This window comes from Anas acuta, chromosome 5 (assembly GCF_963932015.1).
Source record: "Anas acuta chromosome 5, bAnaAcu1.1, whole genome shotgun sequence".
In the NCBI taxonomy this organism is placed as follows: domain Eukaryota; kingdom Metazoa; phylum Chordata; class Aves; order Anseriformes; family Anatidae; genus Anas; species Anas acuta.
The window spans coordinates 35388858-35406134 of NC_088983.1; the positions used below are offsets into that span (position 1 = coordinate 35388858).

At 38.4% G+C, this 17277-nt stretch overlaps 1 protein-coding gene across 12 annotated transcripts in view; it reads left to right on the forward strand.

Moving 5' to 3' along the window:
- The window catches only part of DPF3 (double PHD fingers 3), a 183247-nt gene that overhangs the window by 119531 nt on the left and 46439 nt on the right, over positions 1–17277 (forward strand). For 7 of the 12 annotated variants that reach the window (XR_011097101.1, XM_068684067.1, XM_068684068.1 and 4 more), the window contains 4 exons: positions 2568–2663; positions 3721–3759; positions 7399–7477; positions 7793–7834. Coding sequence is in view for 11 of the 12 variants with exons in the window: in XM_068684067.1 (XP_068540168.1) it covers positions 2568–2663; positions 3721–3759; positions 7399–7477; positions 7793–7834 (256 nt within the window). In the remaining variant the exon portion in view is untranslated. The remainder of the gene's footprint in view (positions 1–2567; positions 2664–3720; positions 3760–7398; positions 7478–7792; positions 7835–17277) is intronic. The other 5 variants (XM_068684061.1, XM_068684064.1, XM_068684063.1 and 2 more) reach the window with 3 other exon arrangements.

A 17277-nucleotide genomic window follows, 5' to 3' on the forward strand; every position in this document is an offset into this window, starting at 1 on the left:
TGTTGTTTCTTATGCAAGCACAGCTTAGCTGGATTCAGTCTGTACAATGATTACTGGAGCCTTTACTAGTGGCCAGCTTTCGGTGTGTATTTCATCACTTGACAGCTAGACTGTAACAGATCAAAATCATGATCAGGGTCCTTCATCCATATCACAAATAGAGAATACAGATATCTCTTTTGTTACTTTGCATGCTCTTCTATGCCGTAACTTGAAAGGACACAGGTTCAGTGGTGGTAACATGAGCAGGTGGGATAGACACAGTTGTAATTCCCACCTCAGTCCCAGTCACATACCACCCTCAAACTCGCAGTATCTGTTAGTAGAAGACTTGGTGCTTAGCTGTGCTGAAGTACATTGGGCTGGGAAACTCTTTTAGAAAGATAGAATAGGAAAATAACAGTTACTTTGCTAAAACGGTAAGGGTTGCCCCTGCTAAATAGATGCAGTCACTGGGGTCTGCTGTACAGCTGGTATTTAACAGAGTTGAGGATTTTGTCCTGCTATAAATTAGTATTGGATGTGTGTCTCCATCATTTGCTGGAGAAGATAGAATAGCCTTTTGACCAAGCATCAGAAAGGCTATGCCCTTTCTACTGAGAATTAAAGCCATTATACTGGCAGTATCATCAAATTCACACATGATTACTTATTCTCCATGTCTCAAATTAATGCTGGAATTTAAAATAAAGAAAGTGGTTTGTGATATTTTTCTTAACTGCTCTTGTGTAGCATTATTAGTATAAACTAGTTCTTTCCTATTCCACATGCAATATGGTGGTGGCCTTTTTTTTTTTTTTTGAGAAGATTTAGGACATCAAGCACCATGAGAATTTAAATTCATATCAGTAAGCTTGCATATTCTCTTACATAGCACTTGTCTCCTCATGTACAACATTTCCGGAGTGCTCCAGTTTTCTAAGACCTAGTTGATCGATATACGTAAATACCTTAATTTTGAAAAAACATTTTTTGTATGTAGAACTGGAACTTGCTTAACTCTTCCACACTCTAGTATTTAGAAGTCCAGTATTATGTGAAATTAGATTTCATGATGGTCTAATCTCATTAATAGCCTCCCGAGATTTAAAAATAAAAGGAGCAAAAGCCAGATGAAGAATTATTCACTCTTCAAATGAAGAGTTCTTCATCTGGCTTTTGCTCTTTTTGTTTTTTATCAATTGAAGATTTTCTACCAGGTTCAAAGAACTACCTATTCTTTTTAAAAAGGACACTGTCCAATATTAGTCTTAAAAACATGGCTGATAAAATAAGAATAAACTTTTATGGCTGGTCTTCCAAGTGCAGGCTTTTTCTTTAAGTCAAGTCTCTCTTGTTTCCACAAATGCAGAGTTCAGTACTTGAGGTATGTAGGAAGGAGACAAAGCCTCTATGATTTGCTCCTGTTCTCCCTCTGCTGGCTCTCCAATATCTGTTGACTAGAAATTATTGGGAAGTGACAAACACAGTGAAAGATTAAAAAACAAACAAACAAGCAACACCTCCCCATCAGTTTAAAGTTACACTTTTGAATCTGCATCCTGGCTAAATGTTGTTGTGGTTTAACTGGATGGTGTCGTGGCAAAGATAAGTCAGTGGTTCCAGAGTAGCCCCTTATGAAATGGCATCCATATAATGAATGGCAGGAGTGGCTGGGGCCCTTTTCTTTGTTTGCTACAGGGATGCCAAAGGTTGAGAGGATTTCAGCAAGACATCTTTCCACATTAGTGTTGTGATGGTCTGTCTTGCCTTTGTCTGTGCTATGTCTGATTTGTGCATGTTTTCAGGGTGTCTGGCCTAGGTTTGTTCTCCAGAGGTTACATTTCAGAAGAATGAGGGAAAAGGGTTGAAATTCCCTGACTGTTATGTGAGATGATGAATTATTGTTATTGTTTTCATTATTATTCCTATTAAATAATTAACTGAAGAAGCTATTATTCCTATTAACTTCAATGTGACCTATACTTCCTCAGCCTTCTCATGCAGCAAGACCCTTGCTTCCAGGTTAGAGAGCCTATGGTGTAAGCCCTGAAAGATCTGACTTTCTAGTTGCACTAAAGATGATGGAATATATAGAGGAATTTTCTCTATTTTTGCAAAACAGATAAAATTCTAAGCTGCCAAGGAGAGAACAAGTACTGACTTCTACCTTCTTAAAGTGCATGCTCAACATTAGAGGAAAACAAAACAATTTAAGTTGCAAGAAACAAAAATCAAAAAAAGTCATGCAAACCATTCCCAGAAAGGGCCTGCATGAGGATACTACTTGTGCTGTCTTGGGGCACCAATGCTCAGCAATGCCACTATTATTTCCTAGGAACCTTTTTTGCTTGGTTGACTGATATCAGTGGTATTTTTTAATAAGAACTCCTTGGAGAACTGAGGGTGGAAGGGAAAGCAAATTTTGCTTTAGCAGAAAGAAATAGGGGTTCTGGGATCTGATTTGGCATTATATCATTAATCAACTGTAATTTAATAATGTACAGTCTCTGTGGTAAAAAGCAGCAGTTGTTTGTATGTGTCATCTTCTTTTCTTCTAACCATTCCTATTTATTGTTCAACCACAGAGGGTTTTAGAAAACGATGAAAATGCAGATGAAGTAAATGAGGAAGAGGATTTGGAAGAAGATATTCCAAAACGAAAGAACAGGCCTAGAGGACGGGTATGTTGAGAATGTACTGGAATAGAAAGGAAGGGAGCAAACCTCTGCTTTCTAGTGTGTATTTTTCACATGTATTATATATGCAAAGTGTATATCCATGGATATATGAGAATGATAATCATGTAGATAATTTTCAGTCATACCATCAAAGATTTTTAAATATATTTTACTTTATTTTTGCAAATTATCAAGTAAAAAGACTTCTTTGAGTGTAAAAAGTTGGGGTGCATTTATTATAGTGCTGTATTTATAATTTTAATGTGAACTGTAACAATTATGGTGACATCCTGCTATTACAATGCTCTTACTTTAAAACAGCATTTACTAATTACAAAAAAAAGCAATATATTCAGTCACAAGAGCCAAAAAAAGAAAAAAAAAGTGTTAGTAGGAGTAACTTGAACTGTGTTATTATGTCTTGCAGCTTTCTCTAAGGTAGCACTTTGTGGCTGATATTATGGCCTTCTTGAACCCAATGGCAAATAATCCATTTGCTTAAAATGGGCAATATTTTATCTTTAGGGGAGTCCGTGTCCCTTCTCTTACCTAAGATGTCTTTTCACAATTTCAGTAGGGTGCCAGTTAAGTAATGAAATCAACATTTTAATACTTGGAATCAATATTCTCAATTGTGGCCCCTTAAGCTAGGCATCTAAATAAAAGGGAACACAATTCTCAGAAGTTTCAAGCATTTTCATCTCTCCTTGGTTCCAGTGGATGCTGCAGGGGCACAGGAGCTCTAGAAGTACCTTTTGATGTGTTTATAGGAGTCAAGCAAGAAGGGCCACATTTTAGGCCAAATGAGCAGGATATAATAGCTTTTGAATAAGAGAGAGACATGAAACCACATTGAATACCTACAATGTACTTATGCATCAAACCCTCTCTTTTGGTTTCTTCTGTTGTTGTATTGTTTCAGTTTTCTGCTCCTCTTTATTTTGGAGCTTAAGTCCTTTAATATAAGATCAAAGCACTTTAATAACTGGATAAGTATATATTTCACCTTCCTTATTCTCAAAATCACCTGAACCAGTTTCTTTCTTTCTTTCTTTCTTAGCCAAAGACCCCCACCTGGAAAAAAATTTTCCAGAAAAATGTAAGTTTCAGAAAATTTGTATGAACCAGTAACCAAAACCAGGAGTTAGAGTCGATATGTGCACACAAGCTTGACTGTAGCTATCAACTAATATTCCAGGCTAACAACTCTTTTCTTATAAGCTGCCCTCACTTAAGTTGCGCATGCTGGTTAGGGTAAGTGAAGGAGAGTGAACAGCTAGAAGAAACATACTACTTGGGAGAAGGGAGTTAGCAGTATGCAGATATCCCAGGCCTACACAAACAGAGTTCTGAAGTTACTGTTATGTGCAATGTTGTTCTCCCCTGCTCAGGAAACTGTTTCATTTTTTTTCTCTGCTACTGTAGGGAGAGGAGTTGGAGGGTAGTAGATGTCCCATTCATTTTAAAGTGTAAATTTACTACTTATTTTCTGCCCTAGAACTGGCCCCCTATTAAGAACAGGAACAGCCTTTTTTGTTGCTAACTAACACCCACTCTGCTAGTGCCCTGGCTTCATTCAGTACAAAAAAAAAAAAAAAAAGAAAAAAGAAAAAAAAAAGAAAAAAAGAGAAGTTTGAAGAGTGCCAAATACTTTGAGCAATTTTCATTTTTATTTAATGGCATCAATAACCAAAGTAAAATGTGGAATAAATTAGGATTTCAAAATTAGGGCCAGATACCCTAGCTGTTGAAAACTGGTAAGCCTGAGCTGAAGCCTGAATTGCGTCTGGTTATGAGTGTTTTGCAGCTTTTCAAGCAACCCTTTTATAATGTTAGCCTGACTCAGTGTAGGGAATCGTGACTTCAGGATTTCAAATTAGGGGATATGAAACCTAAGCAGCACTCCGTTTCTGGGAAGGAGGTTGTCAGGGTGTTTTTAGAGAACAAAAGTGGGGAAAGGATGTCCATAGGAAACTAGATCCTGCAGAGTGTGGCCTTTGGGGATTCAGAGAAGGAATAAGGGCTGGAGGCATTGATCTAGAATGAATGCAGCAGAACTACTGCTCTGGACATTCCAAATTGCACATGCCTCTTCCTTTTCCTACAGCATAATTTTATTTTTAATCCTCAACTTCTCCATCTGTCCCTCTGGCTACTCTCTCTGGCTGCTTCAGGACTGCTTCAAGGCTGCTGTGCCATAGCTCCCAGGCCTCACATGTCAAGTCTCATAGTCTTTGCTGCATCCTGTCAGGAGAATGAAGACAGTCTTCATTCAGGAGAATGAAGATGACTGAGTGCAACGGACTGGAGAGCCGACAGCAAGCACGTGGCACTCAGTTGAGAGCCTTTGGTGCAGCTGCTAAGTTAGCTACCCTCTCAAAGCTAGACCTGAGACCATGGGAGCATTAGAAAGGACACTGAAAGATGAAGAGATGGATTTGCAGAAGGTTTTAGTATCTTTGCTGGACAGGGAAAATGTGGTAGGAGCTAGGAGAGAGAGTTTGTTAGGTGGTATGAGAGGAACGCAGCTGCACCTGTACAACTGTGTGTTCCTCAGCTGAATATCCCATAGGACATTTTCAAAGGCACTGAAGGTGTTTAGGAGCCCAGCTCCCAGTGAAAGTCACTGACTTGAAAAATTTCCTAGTGTGTTCAGTGCATGAAAAAGTATATCTGACATGTGGTCATGACATGAATGCTGTACCCTTGCTTTTCTGTAGAGAACTGTTTGAAGGGAAACAGCTGGCTGCAAGACTAGTGAAACTCTGAGCAGCAGACTTTAAATTGCCATCCTCTTCTGAGAGGTGTCAATGTAAAAATTGTACCTTCTTACTCAACAGACCTGTTTTCAGTGTATAAACAGACAAACCTACTGACTAGTGACAAAAAAACCCACAAGCTTTACAGCTTTTTAACAGCCCTGAAAAGCCAATGCAGCCTAGTAGGACAAGGAAATGGGATTCTAATCCAGGTACCAGCAGAAATATTTATTAAGGGCCAATCACTTGTCTCTGTGAAAACTGTGATGAGCTGAGGGTTGTACAGGAGCTGCCACAGACCTAAATTCAGCTTGCAGCACATTTTGTAGTGGTGATGGAAGTAAGGAACTAGCCTGGGATTGATTTCATAGCTCAGAGGGGGTTTACAGAGCTGGCAGTCAGAAATAAAAATATTGTAGACTAATAAGCTGATTTTTGTGTGATGTGGTCAGTGAAGTAGCTTCCAACAAACAATTGTTGATGGGTCCTTTTCCAGGGTGAAACTGCTTTTCAGTTCACCCTTACAAATCTCACTTTGCATGTGTGTACTGATTTGCACAGAGGTCTTGGCAGAAGGCAAAGCTGTACTTGTCATACCTAATAGTATTTACACCATCCAGAGAGCTGCAAATCCATGTCTCTCCTTCAGGACTGTGTTAAGAGTTAGACCTGAGCAATCCCGAGGAAATAATACATGATGTTTTTGTAAATCCCTGTTTTGACAGACTGTGGTAGGCGAGTGTAAAACTGTTCCTTATTCCTCCTCTTTAGATGTCCAGTGGAATGCAGCTCAAATATTGCTAGTTCAGTCCAAAATCCACAGATGAGGGACAGAGATTATTTGACTGCTTAGTATCTGGGGCACTGATATTCTCAGAATTTCTACATCTTCTCCAGCTTTACTTGATAAAGCTCTGTTCCTTTCTTATTTTCACATGCAAACGCTTGAAAGATTTGAGTCAGGTGGCCTTGCCTAGGGTGAGAGACATCAACAGTTTAATAAGATGTGCAGCAGAAACAATTTTGTTGCTTTTAGCCAGGAAATAGATTAGCTGGCAGAATTACTAAAGGGCTATGTAGCCATCCACCTCCAGATCACTTTCCTCATATGAAGATCAAGTCTAAAATTATTGTCATCTGCAGACTGTACATTAACTATCATTAAAGAATTGAAGGCCTAGGCTCAGTTTCCAGTTCCACATCAAAACTGCTGCTGTTGGATAGATATGAACTGCCCCCTTGTTGTTGTCTGGCCTGAGAAGGGTCAGAACCAAGTCTCCACTCTTACCTCTCAAGCTCAGACAGAGCAGTGTGGGCTGTGGACAGAGGTTTTCCAGGGCTGCCAACTTGCTGTGTTTTAGGAACACAAAACTGCAGAGACCTTTCTGGGTAATTCCAGTTCTCCACTATTGCAGGTAGCCATTCTACCTAATCTTTTCCACTAACTGACCTAAGCTCCATGTTGTAGTGAACCATGGTATCGTTGTCCCAGTCAGAAGGCCATTGAAACATTGCTTTCCAGCTAGAAAACAAAACAAAACAGCCCACCATCACCTCTGAAAATACGGTAGTCATTTTACCTCTGCTTTGTTTGTTAACTGCTTTCTGGCTGGTTTAAAGGTTATATTTATCCCTTACCACCTGTTCATCTATTTTTTCATTCATATTCAGTATGACAGGTATTTGGACATCTTCAGAAATGAAAGTTTGATGATACTTGACTGAATATGTGCTGGCAGTAGCATACTGCTATGGATGAACAGTTTGGGTTATCTGTGGAGGGGATCTCTGCTGCATTATGAGATCCATTTGCATAGTGCATATCTTAGGAGTTGAAGGGTCAAGCCTACCCTTGATAAACCTATGTGGAAGCTGAGGATTTATTTAGTTTATGTTGCACATTTTTCATAGGAGGGTGAGGGGCACAAGGAGACCCGAGGGGCAATGGAATAATGTTAACATTCTTCTTGTCCTTGCAGGCTCGGGGATCTGGAGGTGGCAGGAGACGGAATGATGCTGCCTCCCAGGATGATCATGACAAACCCTATGTCTGTGACAGTAAGTAGCACCCAGACAAATGACTTTGCTTCCAGCCTGGTCCTACCAGCTCGGTGCACTCAGGGTTCATCTTTTCTTTTCCAGCAAAGTATTCTGCTGCTCTCTGACTTGCATGTTTGCAACCTGCTGCTGCTGCTCTTGGTGTTTTTGCATGAAGGAAATATAATTAAGTCCTCGGCAAGACTCCACCTCCCTTTGCGCTATAACAAGTCATCTCTTACATTCTTTCTCCTTCTCCTCTTTTTCTGGCTTCTTGGCCTTTTGTCATCCTTTCCCCCATGTAAGATTCACCCTCTATTTCTTTCTCTGTTTCAGATAGTTACAAACAAAAGCATAACTCAAAAATCTCCGACAAAGGTACTTCACCCTTGTTGTATCTCTTCATATATTTGGTGATTCTCTTTCCTTCAGTCCTTTAAAATCTCACTGGGCTAAATTTTGAAGGTCTTATTCTCATCCCTTATTCAGAAAGGACTCTTGTGGCATCATCAGGAGATGAGCCCTCCTAAGAAACAAACAAAACTGGAATGCTCTGTTTTGATACATATTCCCCTTGAGTATGACAATACTGTCTGACATCTTTCAGTGGGACTGCAGGTGAAGTAAAGCATTGCCCAAACCGAAAAAAGATATCAGAGTCCTAGTATGAAGAAGGAGTACAATATTTGTTACACACTGTATTTTTTAAGGTCTACTACTTGGTGCATTTCTTCTTCTTTTTATATTCATTTTTTTGCTTCGCTATATCATTTCCATGAGGGACACTCATCTTTACCTACGTGCTTTTGAGACTTCCTATCTTAAGGCCTACTGCAGTGTGTTTGTGCAGCGAAGAGTATTATTAGAGTGCCTTCTATACTACAAGACAATAACCTAACATAAAATAATAGAAATAGGAGAATAACAGGAAGTTTTCAGTTCTGTGACCCAAAAATGTTTGGTGTTTTTGAGAAAGTTAGAACTCCCCTTTCTCCACTGTTTAACTATTTTACCGTGTTACTGACACAGTAAGTATTTAGTGGGTATTATTGGTAGTAGGGGGAGGAGGGTTGGACCAGATGATCTTGGAGGTCTTTTCCAACCTTAACCTTAATGATTCTATGACCTTAAAAGACCAACCATTACTATGTCAATCTCTGGGTATTTTCTGCTAATTTTTAAAAACATGAAGAAATATGGTGCACGTGTGGTAAATGAAAATTATATTCCATATGATTAAATCATATTCTTTTATAGCAAGACCAGATGACTGTGCATAGCACAATATGACATGTTTGGTATATTACTTCAGCAATGTGAATATTATAAGGGCTGCTGGGAATGAGTAGATATAGGGAGACTTGCAGATGAATGGGAGTCTCTAAACATAATCAAGGATGAAGAGCTCCTTAGAATTTGAAGAGTTGGGAGACTTCTACTGTAGTTATATAGCTGTCGTTCCATGTTGGAAGAACTAAAATATGTCTTCTAAGACTTATCTAGGATCCACTGTATATCTTGTAGAAAGACACAGTTTTTCTCTGCTAGTATATGCATAATTACCTTAATCACTTTTTTGGAACATCTTTCTAAATCCAAGGACACTTGCCAATGATGTACGCATTTTGAACATAATGACTCTTTATCGTCTGATCTTGCTCTGCTTTTGGATCTTACAGAGAGCTCACAACACGCATAGTAGTGATTTGAACAGAGTAGATAAAACATCTAAGATACCAAAGTAGGCGGCAGAAATCTGAGCTGAAGTCTATGTTCTGGTACATTGTTGTACTGATGGAATTTTGCCTTGGCTTACATTTTGGAGCATAAATTTCCTCTTTGGTTTTGGAAGTATAAACTTTCCTATTTCATTTGGCTGATACCCTTCATTTTTAAGAAACATATAGTCAGAGGGTGAGTCATAAGGAGTTTTGGAATCCAGACTTTACACAGTAACTCCTCCTTTTCCATTGTAGATAGCTGAGAAGAGGGTTATGTGATAGCAGAAGTCTTACCTGACTGTGGAGCAGAAGAACTGTCCCAGTTACAGTGCCATCCTCCTGAAATAATACTATGCCAATGTTAGCTTTCCGTAGAAATATTGCATACAATTCATAGTGAATAATTAGCTTGTCCGTTCTGAGACCTTTTTCCTGCTTGGGTGATCAGTACACCAGTAAAGGATTTCTTTAATGATTTTTTTATTTGAAATGATTTGCTAAATAATTTTATAAGTAAATATCAATCTGATCATGGTAGGTTAGATATTGGTTTGCAGTACTCCAGGTAGAGGTGTTTTGGGCAGATAGTTTAGTTTTACATGGCCATATGCAGGTCAAAAATAGCGAATCTGTTCCATGGTTTGGAGAACATGGTTCCTACAATTACGTTGTTGGTATGAATAATTACTTTAGTAGGTGGACACTTTACTTTTTCTGTATATTCTTTAATTTACTTCCAGGTTGCCTTTTCTGCATGTGTTCTGATATTTGAATTTGGAATGTGACCACAAACAAGAATGCATAAGCATATCTAAAACTAATTTTGGTATTTAAGTGTATGACCACAAAAATGACTTGTGGTGAAGAATGTCCTTTTTTCACAGTTGTGCGTTCATATTTGTAGGAAATTAGTATATCACCAGGCTTCATCAGGAGTAAGAAGGTTATGTGAAATACCTAGCCTATGTGTCAGTAAGATGATGCAAGAGTTATATCCAGCTGACAGTGCCCCTTGTGTTGTAAAATAGCAACGTTATTTCTGAAAAGGCTTGCCTTTGGTGGAAGAAACATTCAGCTATGCACCAATATTAAAGTTCATCCCAGTATTAAAGCTGACTGGAAATATGGAACCTCTATACTCAGGGATGTTTTCAAAGCTTTCAAATTTTGTGTCATATGGTGTTAGGAAAGCACGAAACCTCTGTTTGGTTGTTTGCCTGTTTTGTAGAATTAAATATTCTAACATACTTCAGTTGTTGAGTATATACTGTATCAGAAGTTCAGAATGAAATATTTGGCCATTCAAAGCATTAATAAAATTGCTAATAAAATCTTGAAATGCTTTATTTCATTAAATTGGCAAATGGAAATGGGTTAGCCAGATTTTTACCCAGTTGTTTTGGACAGTGTTGTGCCTTGAGCTCCATTGGGAAAGAAGCTTTGATATGAAAAGTGGCAGGGAAACCTGGTGTAAGGTGAGTATAGACAGGAGATGGTATCACAGCGGGATGGTCAGCTACTGTATCAGAGCAGACCCCAAATGTAGCCTAAGTACCTGGCTAGCATGGCCTCTGATGCTACTCCAGAGAAGCTGAATATACTGCTCAAGATGAATTTGGCATGTGGTATGTAAAGAAGGAACAGAGTGAATGAATATATGAATGCCTATGTATGTAACAAGAATTGATGTTGTGTGGTGATGTCATGTGGCTGTCAAATGATCAGCTGAGGAACAACTATCCTGCTAGTCTGCAGTCTTAGAGAATCATTTTGCTATTTTTATATTTACTTTATTATTATTGTTATTATTATTATTATTCATTCATTCTGGGGAAGCAGGGGGAGCTTATGTGAAGTTTTATCTAGAAATATATTCTGTTTTAAAAATTGCAATCAGTTGTAACGGCAGAGGTTCATGACTCTGGATGTCTACTTCCTTCAGCCAGACTCGTTAGTTCGTCCTGAATCTCCGGGAGTTATTAACGTCATTCATGACCATTCTTATTTACATGTATCTAGTTTTATTCATGTTCCCACTGATAGTTCCCTACACACTTACCTACTTCTACCTTTGTTTTCTGTTCCTCCATCTATGGGAGACTTCCCTTGCCCATCTCTAAATGAGTTGCTTCTCTCTCTCTCTCTTTTCCTTTAACCAATATGTCCTTACCTCCTTTTAGTTTTATTCCTGTATAAAATGCAATGTTAGCATAACAACTTATGTTTGCATTGTATCCTTTATTCATGGTCCCTCTGAGACTGAGATATGTATTTAGATCCATTCCTTGTCCAAAAATGAGAATCGACCGAAACCGTCTTATGATCTCTGCTGGATCAGTGACTAATGCAACCTTAAATGTACCCAGAGACACTGATCCTACAGTCTTTTGCAGAAGCTGGTTCTTTTGTCAAAAACTTTATTTTCAGTTTTTTCCAGTTACTTATAGTGAATTTCCTCTGCTTCAGTCTAAGAACAGAAGTCCTTGCTCTGTTCTTAGTGGATAACAATGTCTTCTCTCTATGTCTGAAAACAGTTACCGTGGCTTCTTTCAGCTCTGTTTTCTTCAGTTTTTTAATAAGCTTGTTTCTTTTCTCTGAAAAATCCTCAGAGATTCTTCTTTGAACAACAGTGGCCAGCACTAAGTAGAAGATGCTGTTCTGAAGACAGAAACAATTCCGAAGAAAGGCAAATGGCTGTTACATTTATATGTAATTTATACTTACCTATATAAATTGGATGTATGCAACTTGATCTGTTATATATCTGTGAGAGGTGGCTGATCTATTAGGTTGCCTAATAAACCCTTTTTCAATGCAAGACACTCCTTTCCAGTGGCAACAGTTTTCACCTGTGTCTGACATGCGAGTTCATATTTAATAGACCCTTTGCTGTAACTTCTTGTTCCTTCCCTGTTCAACCTGCTTCTATCCAGGCTGAATATCTGTCATCCTTAGTTTCCTCGTTATACTGTCCTCCCCTGTTACCATGTTTTTTGATCTACACAAGATGTCATCTTAATATTTACTAATTATGCTGCTGCTTGAAAAAAAATTCTTTGATTGATGAAACTTGTATGGTATATTTTTATTAGTATTCCAATATTTTATCCAAGAATCAGTTCTCTTCATGTCTGATTCTTTTATTCTCAATTCCACCCTTCAAGTTACTTGTACAAATAGAGGCAAATGTTGAGCCCCAAATACACTCTCAGGTGCTTGAAGATGCAGAAAAGTGCCATGTGAAGTTTTCAAAAGATTAGGCTCCCAGTTCTCACTGATTTCAGCTGAAGGTAACCTCTTAAACTGTTTTCTGTAAATATCCCAGCCTATCTGTTTGTGCCTTCTGGATTGTATAAGGTTTAGTGCCTTATTGAACACTTTGAATTTGACTTTGAACTAATAATAATTAATCAGAACATCCTACATTCAAATCATTAGAGCTTGAAACAATTGGATTTCTCTGTGAGTTCATCATCCAGCATGGTATTGAAATTTCACTATTTTAAGGTTAATTTTTTCTTCTCCTTTCCCTTTTTGCAGTAAATGTATCACGGGTTCTGCCAACAAAAGGCTGGAATCTTTGGCTAGTTTGAGTGATTTAAGATGAACAGATTCCACTGAGCTTCAATGGGAATTGAGGATCTCTCTCTTTTAAGTTCCTTAAAAAAAACAAAAAACAAAAAACAAAAAAACAGTTCATTTATGTTGTTCTAGCATGACTTGCCAACCATAACTCCTTGTGGCCTATTCTTTAGGAACTATATTCCTGTATATGTTCACGAAGTGACTGGTCAAGTAATTAGCTTAATAACTTCACCTGCCTTCTTTCTCCTCTCCTCTGAGTATGACCTGATCCTGCCATACTCATTTTAAGAAACAACTCATTTGTTCTCTGTAAGGTTTGCTGGAGTACCAAAGGCTTGCAAGATAAGTCATGATGTAGGCTGATTTTTACCAGTTCTCCAAGACTTAATCTGTTATCCTAATTCTCACAGATACAAATGAATCTAACACTGTTACTGCTGCTTCTTAGACCTTTGGTTAAATACCACGCTGGCAAGCTTATTTTAAAATACTTTGATTATAGCATTATGTTTTTACTTGCTTCTTATAAATCTCCATCATGTCTTCAGCTTCCCTTTAAACTATTAGCAGCATAAGCCCTAAATCATCTCCTGGTATTATCCTTTCTAGTGAATCTCTAAGTAGGTAATAAGCAGTAAGATCTAGAATAAGATGATTGTTCAGATGAACCCAGCAAACATCTCTCCCACCATAGCTGCTGTACTTGCCATTCATTGACTATATTACTGGTAGAAAAGCCAACATAAGAGAGGCAAAAACACTTTTTTTTTTTTTTTTAATATTGAATAACACAGCTGTGGAGTGGGTCATATGGTTAAGAGGGGAATAGAATTGTGATTCTAATCCTACAGGGTATCTGTTTTCTGCTTTGCTCCTGCTAGCAATTTATTTATTGAAATGTAGATGTACATATTGTTGGATATATGTGCATTGTTGACCTGTGCGTGGTTTGCTTTGGAGTTCAACCTTCCTGTGATCTTAATGCAAAAGATAGATTCTGGAACTTGTCCCTCTGGGGGCAATGAAACAAAGACTATTTACTACCTACAGAAAATCCCATAAGAAATGGGTTAATAAATAACTGCTCTGATAAAAGAGGTGTATAACATGACAGTACTGATCAAAGAGGGACAAGCATAATGCCTTTCCATCTGTGGAGGTCAATATACACTGTGTTAATGTTTGAGATCTCTCTGCACCAGAGAGTGGGCATAACTGTGACAGTGGAGGTTATATTACCAAACCAATGCAAAATAAGGAATGTTTTTATTGTTGTTTTTTTTTGGATTGGAGTGAATGGGGGGACAGGAAGATAACTTTGAGGAATGACTGCCCGCCATCGGTTAACTTAAGCTTTGTTTTTGACACAGCCACATTGAGGAGAAAGAACAGGAGAAAAGCAACAACAATGTGGGGGCAAGACTCAGCCAGGGAAAAAAGAAAAAAGCATATATCCTCCCCCAATTTCCGGTTGCCACTGAAAACACGGATTGTTTCCTTCTGTGTCATACTGGTGACAGATTGTGTAAAATGTATGTGGAGAGCTGGCTGGAACATACCTCACAGCCTGCCAAGGACCAAATGTGTAACAATTTGAAAATGACAGCAGCACAGCTATTAAATATTTGATGAGGAAGTCTTTTAAGTCATAGATTTCAAACCTCCTTTGAAAGCAGGGGAAGTATTTTATATTAATTTTACTCATAGAGAAACGTAAACAGAGAGAAAATTTGCTTATCCAAAGAGTTACAGGCTGTTACAGGCCATAACTTAGAACAGAGCTCTCTTTTATGAAGTGCTCAATGGTTGTGATTAAGCTGTCTGCAAGTTGTGGTTTTTCCCCATAACATAGTTGTGTAACTTCTTCACTTCAGTCTTCAAACTGGAAGGGATGTAGGTTCATCATAGGAGAGCGTCTGGTGGCCTAATAAAATCTTCCTCATCTGTGCTGTTTGATCTGCACTGCCATGTTAGCTTTTAATTACCCAGCTTGTTTCTAAGATGGCATTCTCATCAGGTTGTAGCAAAATATCTCCTTTGAATGCAGAAATGGAGGAGGTTATGTTCTACAAACTCCTGCTGTTTTCATTGGGTTTGGCTACCTAATTAAAGATTGTCAACTTTCCAGTGTTGAGATTCAGGATGAAATCTAACACATGCAAGGATGATGAGCCTACCCAGCATGGAAAATTAAAGATAGAACAGCCAAAGCCACTGAAAGAAAGGCAAGGCCACCCAGCAAAGTTTATGGAAGGCACACTCTCACTTGCTATGTATGAGCTGTGTAGTGTTAGAACATAACCACCAGCATACATTTCTGACTGGGGGAACCAGTTCCCATTATGCTTTTGTCAGCTCCGAGAATGAGAAAGATGTGGTGTGAGCACTGGTCTGGTACTGGAACTCATGAATTCTAATCCTGGTAATGATGAAAGATCACTGTGTGGGCAAGCCACTTAACCCCTTTGTGGTTCTCTTTTTTCAGAAGTGAAATGAAGGTAGTATTTCCCACTCAGGAATGTGGAGGAAGATTAATTAGTGTTTGAAAAGCCAGTCTTGCAGTAGGAAGAGTTATATAAGAGCTAAGCATTTATTAATGATCACCCTTTTATAGAAACTCCTTCTTAGCACAGTGATATGGTAGATTAATAAAATGTGCTCTATCTGGAAAATAAGAAGTTAGGGTGAATTTGGGAAGATTCCAGTCTGTTGGAGAAACCATGAAGTTCAGACTTAGCTTTTATCCTAGGAAATTGTCACTGAAGCCAGTGGTTCTTTTGCCTGAGTAATATCATGATACCCTTTTTCCCCTATAAAAGTCTGATCTGCTTGGGGAATAGGAAATCCCAGCAGTTCAACTCATGGTTTTGCTTTAGACTTTTTTCCATGTCAGAACATTGAATGGAGGAAATGTCTGGACACCCAGAAAAAAGGCTGCTGGAAGCTACAAATCTTTGGTCCTACAAAGGATCTGCTAGAACTCTGTAAACATAACTTCTTTGCCTCAGCTCTGGGTATAAAGTCCTCTAAATTCATTTGTAGCTAGGAATGTCTCAGCTTGCTGCCACCCTTGAAAGCTATCTCAAAGAGTTTTGCCAGTGGAAAGTGCCCAGCTGCAGAATTACTACTGCCTTAGCTTATATTGATACTTGCTGTTTTTTTTGTTCGTTTGTGTGTTTGTTTGTTTGTTTGTTTTTTTTTCTATTGGATTTTTTTTTTTTTTCTGGAGAAGGAAAAGTCTGCAAACCCACCTGATTTCCTATGCCATCCCAAACTCTGCAGCTAAAATCCCTGCAGGATCCTGTAGGGAGTGGAGACAAGGCCACAACCTTGGGTATTTCTGCAGGGAATGCAAGTTTCCTTTTGTACGTTGAGGGAGAAAGCTGTATGAGACCTTTATTCAAGGATGCTGTGCTTTTACAAGGTAACACCTATAGAGCTAGAATTGTGTATTTGTTTTCAGGTAGACCTAAATGAAATGTAGTGTGTTAGAATTTTTAGACATAATTTTGTTTTGAAATTTAAAACAGACAAAACAAGAGGTAAATGGAACGGGGATTTAGAGCTTATCTGATTTTGCACCTACATTAGCAGTAATGCAGGATCAAGCTGTATAAGAGCAAGATAGAGTCAGATAGTATATATCGTGTAGCTGCAAACTCCAGGTGCCTCCTCCACTGTCAGTACAGCACTGATCATCTGATAGTGCTCTGAAAATAAATTAACCAGATAGAAGTTTTGGAGAATATCAGTAATTCTTAGCAAAAGTAAAAATTTTTAACTTCCATTTTCAAAAACACAGTAAGGTGGATAGGACACTTAGTGTGATGCTCCAATCATCTGCTAGGAATGTTAAAATGTTAACCTCTCTCACCATTCTAAAAAAATGACATTACGTTTGCTTAATTAGAGGGACTTATCCTTCCAAAATCATTTTAACAGTGAACATTGTGTAGTTGTCTCTAGTTTGATGATTACTTCCGAGTTACACTTTTTCCAGTATTCAAAAGTTGTACTTAACTGTGAATATCTTTTTTTTTTTTTTTTTTGGTCCTTGTCAATGTCTGTTCCATGGCTTGTCCTGTGCTTTGTAAGACCACAGATGAGCAGTAGGTAGTTTCCCAGTCCAGAATGCAGTGAAGAATACATGGTTGGTACCAGAAGAAGGGAGACCAAACTGAACTTCTGAGGAGAGTGTGCATCCAAGAACAGGTCTTCAAAATATCAGGCAGCACACTTAGGTTTACATAGGTAACAAAGGCAGATGCTTCAAAGAATGGGTGAGCGTATACATCTGCGTGTTTTAATCCTTCCTACTTCTCCCCTGTCTCCTGCAGGAATTTTCACTTCTAAATCAAGGGAATTTAAAGACTTAAGACTCTGTGCTAAGGACACATTACATTTGGAAAAAAAAAAAAATCTGCTCTGTTACAGTAACTGTATGATCATCATCTTGCAGAATGGAGAAAACTGGGATAAAAGTATCTAATCTTCCAGATCAGACATTTTATTCAT